At 42.9% G+C, this 8,661-nt stretch overlaps 1 protein-coding gene across 1 annotated transcript; it reads right to left on the minus strand.

Moving 5' to 3' along the window:
* Positions 1-901: 901 nt before the first annotated feature.
* On the minus strand, positions 902-6,994 carry ntmt2 (N-terminal Xaa-Pro-Lys N-methyltransferase). The gene is made up of 4 exons (XM_054790461.1): positions 6,796-6,994; positions 4,436-4,608; positions 2,950-3,202; positions 902-1,158 (listed from the first exon to the last, which is right to left on the minus strand). The coding sequence occupies exons 1-4, from the start codon at positions 6,992-6,994 to the stop codon at positions 902-904; spliced, it is 882 nt and encodes a 293-aa protein (XP_054646436.1).
* Between the last annotated feature and the right edge of the window lie 1,667 nt (positions 6,995-8,661).

An 8,661-nucleotide genomic window follows, 5' to 3' on the forward strand; every position in this document is an offset into this window, starting at 1 on the left:
TATGCTCTAACTATGAATATATTCAATTTATAAATAAGGAACCCTACTTGGCGGGAATTCACTTATCACGTTATCACATCATGTGGTTAGCATGTTGGCCACACAGTCAGGAGATCGGGCATCTCTGTGTGGAGTTTGCATGTTCTCCCCGTGCGTGCGTGGGTTTTCTCCGGGTACTGCGGTTTCCTCCCACGTTCCAAAAACATGCATGTTAGGTTAACTGGCGACTCTAAATTGTCCATAGGTATGAATGTGGGTGTTGATGGTTGTTTCTCTGTATGCGCACTGACTGGCAACCAGGGTGTACCCCGCCTCTCGCCCATAAGTCAGCTGGGATAGGCTCCAGCATACCCCGTGACCCTGATGAGGATAAGCAGCATAAAAAATGGTTGGATGGAAGGTGACTATTGGGATGTCATTTCATGTCTAGAAGGCTCTAATGTTATTTAGAAATGTGTAAACAGGTTTTCTAACTACGGAAATATTCCATTTATAAATAAGGAACCTAACTTTGCGAAAATTCACTAATCACGGTGGGGTCTGGAACCAATTAACCGCAATACACATTCTTGGTGTCTTTTTCAGTCAAAAGCGGTAGAATTCAATTTATTTTTTTGGGCTGGTCTGTGATAAAAACCCTGGTGTAACACTTAAAATATGCACCGATGCAAAACAACAGCCACATGTTGAAGGAACATGTTGGGTTTTAGTAGTTCTGATTGTGACGAGGAGGGGGCCGAGCATGGAGCTGTGTGGCATGCCTAGTTTGACTGCTGCTGGAGCTCACTGCACATACTAGCCAGGTAAGGTCACCTAGTCATGCCTCTTCAGTCTGTCCAAAAACTACTGACACACCTTGTTGCTAAATGAAATTGCAACTATTTATCTAGTTTGCTGGATTCTACTTCATTGCAATCATCCAGACGGGCATGATGACCTCAGGAAAGCCCTCCTGCCTCTCGACAGCCAGCACCTCCAAGCCGGCCTTGTGAATGATGCACTTCATGATGTCCAGGTGCCGACTGATGCTGCTGTCGATGGGGTCCAACTTGCAGCCCTGTCGTGCCATATTGTCTTTCATGATAATGACGCCGTTTGAACGCAAACTCTTCTTGCAGCGGATGAGGAAGTTCATCAGGTCTTTGTCCGTCAGATGGCCTGCATGGGAACAAAGTGAGTAAATGATAAACTAACTAAAACTCACTTTTAGCAAGCATCGGGCCAACGTATGAATAATAACTGATACTGTACAGTCCACATTTCTGTTTCCTGGCTAGATTTGCCTCGTGTTTCCTCCCAGATGCTCTGATGTCTGGCAACGGGCGGAACAACAAGGCACACCTGCCGGTAGACACTGGGTCTTACTCCGCTGAGAGTTCCTTCCTTCTCGACTTCAGTTCCTGTTTCTCCTGTAGTTCCTTGCACAGTATGTTAGACTTTTTATTTCCTTTTGTGCGCCTTCCTGCATTTGCCTCGTTGCTCCGTCCATGCAGAATTTTCTAGTTTAACTCCACATTTTCATTCCTAGTTTTTTGTGCTGTACATTTTATACTTGAAATGCCAACAATGGCAACTGAAGAGAGAAGGGGCGGGTTCTGGAGCTGAATCTAATCTAACAATGACGACAGTCACTTTTGTTGCAAATGTTGATTTGAAATCGGAGGAAAACGTCAACGTCAAGCTAGCAGCAGGGTTTGAAAAGGAAGGAACGAGCCGTGTGTCAATCATAGACATTTTGACTCACAGATTTTCACCATTCACTGGTGATCCTAGATCGTAAACCCGGCAAAAAGCGGTGATTTATTGTATATTAACACATATGGGCCTAAAATCACCCAAACTTTTAACATTGCAGTACGGAAAAGAGTGATTTTTCATGTGTATTGAACATACGGTACGTATACAGTGTTCCCTCACTCCATCGCGGTTCACCTTTCGCAGACTCTGTTTCCCGGATTTTTTTTTCTGTGCAATTTTAGTGATTTATTTATTCATTTTTTACAGCGTATGAATGCTGTTACAGGCCGAGCCTGGCCCTTTAAGAAGAACTCCATTGTGGGAAGTTGAGTGTTGTAGTTCTGTGAGGCGGCGGTGTCTCTCTTCAGTCTTCTCTTCAGACCGCCCATTGTCTTCTGCGCCCTGATTGGCTGTAGACCTTTGTCAATCCATCTCCTTCGTGGCGTCTCCTGTTGTGGTCATCGCGAGCAAACTAGCAAACCGTGTGAGTTGCTTGCTAAGCGCCAATAAACAATAGACGAAACAGAAGAAGCTAACCGTGTGACTCTGAATGCGGTATGATTGCAAGTTTTCTCCCCGACAAAACTCACAATGTAGACGAAACGTCCTGCACCCAAAAGGCAGAGGAAGCCAGCCATCACACAAAAAGTTGGACTTGTGGACATGCTGGAGGAAGGTAGAAGTTGGGACTGTAGTGCGCCATTATGGAATAAATTCATCTTCTGCTCATGGAGGAGGAAAATACGACGACAGGAGCATTATGTTTTAACAAGGATACAAAAAGGCTACAGCAGAAGGGCGCCAGGACGATGAGGCGTGGTCATAGCAGTGAATTACACGTGAGTCACTTCATATTTCCTTGTGTCTGACCTAGAAGGTTGATCATTAAAATTCAAACGAAATTTTAACTTTGAGAGAAATGCGAGAAAATGTTAATGCCTGTCTGAGAAAAGTCTATGGTGAGGGGTTTTACAGCCTTAAAATAACAAAAAATAAAGTTGGCTACTGTATGTTGCGGATTTCACTTATAGCGGGCTATTTGGGGAACCTATCCCAGCGATAAACGAGGGAACACTGTGATTCAAAAATGTTAGAGTGTCCGGTTTTACTTGACTGATTTACTGCATTTAAAAACCAATCTATAGTTTTTCCCCCAAAGTCTCTATGAAACAACCCATCCGACTTGAGCAGATGTTATCATCCGGTACTTACATGCCACCCACTGCATCCAGATGACATCGTACTTATTTTTCGGGGGGGTGAATTCCTGCAGGTTGTAGCAGTAGTAGGTCTCAATGCGGTCCGCGTCATCCCCCAGGTACTCCTCGTGTGCGTGGAGGAGGAAGTGCTCCATCATGTCCGCCATCTCCATTGTGTCAAAGACAGGAAGGAGGACACCTTTGGTCACACGGCCGATACCAGAGCCACAGTCCAGAGCGCAGTGCGTGCCGGCCTTACCAGGACCCTTACAGGATAGCTTTAGTCAGTTGCAAGCTTAAATCTGCTTCAGTGGTTAAATTATGATTATATTATTATCAGGGCTGTCAAACTTAATGTATTAATAACGTGTTAACGGACGTTTTCCTTTAATGGCAATAAATTTTTTTTACGCGCGATTAATGTGCGCACGTCCTGTTTGACCCTCGGTTTTAGGAAGTCGCTGTGACTGTGGAGCCACAGATATTGAGCAGAAATGGAGAAAGAAAAGGGTATTTTGATTGGCAAATTTAGCTTGAAAGCCCTGGCAGATGGCTCTCGCAACAAGCCAGAGTTATTTGTATCTACTGTCGCTATGATTGTAATTGTAATTACGTCGACTTGCCAGAGAAAAGCGAGAAGGTGCTGAAGCACTGCCGGTATTTTATTTTATCGTCATTTATACAGTGGTACATTGGCATACGACTGTCCCAACTAAAGAGTGCTTTTTTTTTTTTTTTATAGATGCGAGCTGTCTCTCGGATGATTTTTTGCTTTGAACTGCGAGCTAAAATTTGCGTACGAGCTGCTAGTTAATGGCAGGCCGAGGGCAGCTATTTGGGGGCTTACAGTATGTCAATGTGACCATGGCTGAAGAGCTAGCAGCGCTACCATTAGCAGAACACTAGCTAGTTATGAACACATCAGTAAAACATACGTACGTTATAGTGATCTACTTTATCTTATTTATTATGTATGGTGTAAAACTGACAGGAACAACATAAAATTTAAAGCACGAAATGAATACAGAGCCACCATCCACCAGTGCCAGACTGGACTTGCTTTTCCAGAGAGGTTGTGTACCGAACAAATATGAGCATTAGTACTCAGTAAGGTCATGAAATCTTACGTTTATGTATTGCCACATAGCATCAGCATTCGGGACCAAATATGAGGTGTACAGCGTAGGACAAAGTCAGAATGCGCGTTCAAGGACCGTCAAGACAAAGTGGGACAAAACGCTGCTTGCATTAAATGTATATTATGTTTTGAATAAAATGGCCCACATTTTCAAAACTGCTGAACAGAAAATCTGATGTCATCGTACTTGCGTATCAAATCACTTACCACAATGAGACTTACTGCCCTACTTACTACAGACCAAAACTTATTCCTACCTGCGATTAAGTGTGATTAATTATGAGCTAACCATGGACAAAATGCGCTTAATCGCGATTAAATATTTTAGTCGATTGACAGCCGTAATTATAATCAGACTTACCACAAACTTCTTTAGAAACTGGCGGGAACCCTCTAGATCCACATTGGATATCTCGACAAAGTCTCCCATCATTCCCTCCTCTGAGGCGGGGACATCCTCGTAAAACTGCTGAGCTCTGTAGTAGAACTGTTTCTCTCCCTCGATGTACTCGCAGGTGACAGGAAACAGTTTCACTGGTGGGACGCATGATGGAATGACTTGACTGTGCATGTCGACACGCCTACAGTGTGAAATGCAATGCATTTGGCTGATTCGCTGCCACCCACCGATGATCACATCACGAGCCGCGAAAACTAACCACACCCTGCCAAGTGCCGCACCAAACTAAAGCTTTTTAAGGTATTTGTCTTGGCATGTTTCACAGAGTGCAAAACTTATATCACTCTCACAACGACAGGTACTGTAAGTACCACACGGCAGACACGCTTTTTTTTGGCTTCGCAAAGGGAAAGCGGGCGGGAGGCGGTCTCTATAGGCTCGATGCTGCAATGGGGGCGAAGGGGATCGGCGTTAAAAATCGGCAGATACTGATCAGTGGCCGATCGATCAGAGCACCCCTACTTTTAGTTATTATTATTAGTTCCTGACTTTTTCTGCATCTTTGTCTGTTGTCCTTGGCTCTTGTGTCCGCTTCCCCATTCATAAAAGTAGCCGCGCTGTCACATGGTGATGCCAGGCAAGCGACAAACATGACCGCATTAAGCATTAAGTCCTTCTCCCGCTAAAATAAATGCAATAAGTTTCAGCCGGCGTTGGTGCAGGCTTTAGAAGGCTTGGCATGGGGAGGTAGGGAAGGTTACAGGGATTGTTTGTTGGCTTGTCAAGGATCCTGTGACAGAATCCACCACACCTCTTTGCCGCTGCAGTGAAAGATTGAGAAGGGAGATATTTCAGGCTTGACCGAGCTCAATGTCAAGATGAGGCAGCGAGCCAAGAGACGGACTAAAATACTCAAGAACAGAAAGTCGGACAGGAAAGTTATCTATACCTGAACTTTGTCAAAATTGATATCAGGGTCTGTGGTGACTTCTGGAAATGTGTCACGGGATCTCTGATAAAAGTGTTGAGAGTAAGGATAAGTCATGAACATAAAGACTGAGTGTAGACAGTGCGAGGTCTGCTACCTTGCATTACATCACTGTGACATGACATCACCAACGTGCAGAGTGGAGGAGAGACTTGCCATCGATACTTCTTCAACTGTCATGTCATATTTATATTCCAAGCAGACGACATTAATATATACTGTATATGTACAGTCAGCTAAGATGCAGAACATATTTAATAGCGTGTAATACAGTGGAACCTTGGTTAGCATCATAAATTTGTTCCAGGTGGTCCGACTCCAAGTGAAATGAGCGTACGTTAACCAGATGAAATTTAAGCACACCCAATTAATCAATTCCAGAAATCCAAAAACACAAAACACGTTTTTATAGTCTTACAATTGTAGTTTCACATGTAGAAACCAATTCTAAAATGCACATGAATACATTTAAACGGTGAACGAAAGGGATAAAATGAACATTTAAGGCGACTTTTGCCTTCATTGAAGAGGTGATTCTTGACGTGGTGGCGTTCGATCTCGCTGCCACATCATGTCTTTGAACGGTCACGTCTTCAATGACGGTAAAAGTACCCTTGAATGTTCATTTATTCGTTCATCACTCATATGCATTTACAAATCCTTTTATGCTTGTAAAACTATAAAAACGTGTTTTGTGTTCACATTTTTGAGTCAACCGCTGATGACGGACCTTCCGCTTCCGGTTGTAAAATAAATGGGCCATTTAAATGCCCACTCAGCCGCAATAAAAAAAAAAATGATTCGGTACACACTACTAAGACCATTGGTTCAAGTCCAGTATCAACCTCAGCTTCTGAACTACTCTTACTTTCATTGTCTGTTTTCACATATTTCAACAGCATTTCAGTCCAGTTTCAGCTTCCAAACAGCTTCTATTTTCATTCTCTATTTAGATTTTTGTACCTTTTCCAAAGCATTTCAGTTTTGCTTGAGCTTATCAGCATTCACACGCAAGGTCCACTGACATCGCGTCATCTAGTTTTGATTGTTTTCTGCATGTCATCTCTATAAAAATGTATTTTTTGTTGATATGTTGGGGTGTCTTGAACGGATTCATTAGATTTACATGATTTATGATGGGAAAAATAACGTCATTTTGTACGTTTTGGTGTTCGCCTGACCTTTTGGAACTAATTAATAACAAAACGATTGTCTCTCGTTTTCCTAAAATGCCTTCAAAGTTACGTGGACATGTGTTTATCCCTCACCACAGCAACACGTCACTGAATGACTCATTTAGGACTTTGTTAAAAGGACTTGTGGACCGTCTCACCAAGAGGGATTTTCTCCAACAGGTAGAGGTAGCTGACAAAGAAGTCGGTCCTCATGGTGTGGTGCAAGTGGAAGGACATGCTGTGGCGACACATCGTCTCGTCCGTCTTTTCCCAGCGATCCCTGAACGCCTTGTGAGCTCCCTCATACTGAAAGTGGGGCGACGAGATGTCGTTGTCATCTTCAAGTGAAATCTCCATTTTCACCACACACGTGAGAAAAAAACCCCCCAAAAATCTTGTTGATCCGTGCCGACAGAGAGAAACTGCTGCTGGTCAGTCTGCCAAGCTCCAGTAGTCAAGTCATTAGTCGTACGTGGATGTGCTCTGGTATAAGAAGACCAAGTGTTAAGCACGGGAGTACAGAGTGAGAAGCCTTCGGACTGCACATTCCAGAGGGTCCACTAGGTCATAAGTCTTGCTGCCATATAATGTGACTCCTAAAATTGGCACGCGTCTCATGTTTGTATACAGGCCTCCCTCTTTTTCTGTCACATAAAAATGACTCACTTTGGGTACACGTTGATGGACAGGAAGTGTTTATGGCCTCACGCGTCTACTAAAAAAGCGTGCCGCTTTTGTTCAGTAGCAACGGGGAGGGGGGCAACAAGCTGAAACTATTACTGCTGCGCTTCAGCCAATGAGGAACTTTCATTTGTTAAAAATACAATAATCAGCTGTACTTCTCTGTCTTTGCCCCGTGTTTTGTACAATGCCCACGTAACAGGCTAGTCTGTTTGCCCATCACTGTGCCCTGTGCAATGGTGACTGTGCCACTACTAAATAACCCACCAAAGAAAGAAACTTGTGAGTGCCGGCAATTTGATAAAGAAGGTGACAAACGCTATTGAATTCCTCACCGCCTTCACCCACAATAGTCTTCAAAAAAAGGTTAAAAAAATACGTTAAATGTTCATTTGTCCATTTCATTTGTCATATAGATGTATTTTGCATTGTTTTCTGCATGTAAAACTAAAATTATTCTCTATAAAATGCACAATAATCCCCTGTTTATCGCTGTTCATTGGTTCCACCCCAACATGATAAATGAATTTCCGCAAAAGTGGGATTCCTTATTTGTAAATGGAATATTTTTGTAGTTAGAGCATAGGAAACCTGTTTACTACCTTCTACACACAGTTTAACATGATTAGAGTCCACTTGACATGAAATAACATGCCTTTAGTTACCCTTAAACTTTTATGACCCAATATAGCAGACCTAAAACTTGTACTCGTGTGTGTGTGTTGCTGTAAATGTGTTCCGTTGGAGCGGACAGGAAGTGACGTCGGGAGTTCAGAGTTGGGTTTTAGCTTGGCGTGCGTTACGGCCGCAACCGTAGCTCATGTAAGGGATTATTGGGCCTGTTGTTCGATAACTCAAACCTGCAATAAAAACCTGTTCCGGCGATCAAGTCTGGTGCTTGTGGGTCTCACTGAACATTACTTAGAAAACTACATAGCATCCCAGCATCATTGAATGTGTCTTCCAAATGCCTTCTATTTGTATTTTTTATGCTTGAAAATGCATTCAATTTAGGCAAAAAAATACATACAATTTGCTTAAACATGCATAGTTTTTGACTAACAATAGACTGTATTCAACCACGAAACATCAATGTAGATGTCTTTATTATCTTTTATTGTCTTTACCTCTTTTGTATGCATACTAGAGTGTGTGCTACAAATGTACACCCTTCACCAAAAACCTAGTCGACCCGTCACACTGCTGGAAAAAGTCCAATCTTTGACCGATTCGACCTAAGAGCTATGAAGACCAAGCACAACTAGCATAAAGCTGAACATGCTCACTGTAAATAGTCCAATTCACACCCAACTGTAAGTCTAGGTGTGAGTAATAAATAGAAA

The sequence above is a fragment of the Dunckerocampus dactyliophorus genome, chromosome 10 (genome assembly GCF_027744805.1).
Source record: "Dunckerocampus dactyliophorus isolate RoL2022-P2 chromosome 10, RoL_Ddac_1.1, whole genome shotgun sequence".
Taxonomy (NCBI): domain Eukaryota; kingdom Metazoa; phylum Chordata; class Actinopteri; order Syngnathiformes; family Syngnathidae; genus Dunckerocampus; species Dunckerocampus dactyliophorus.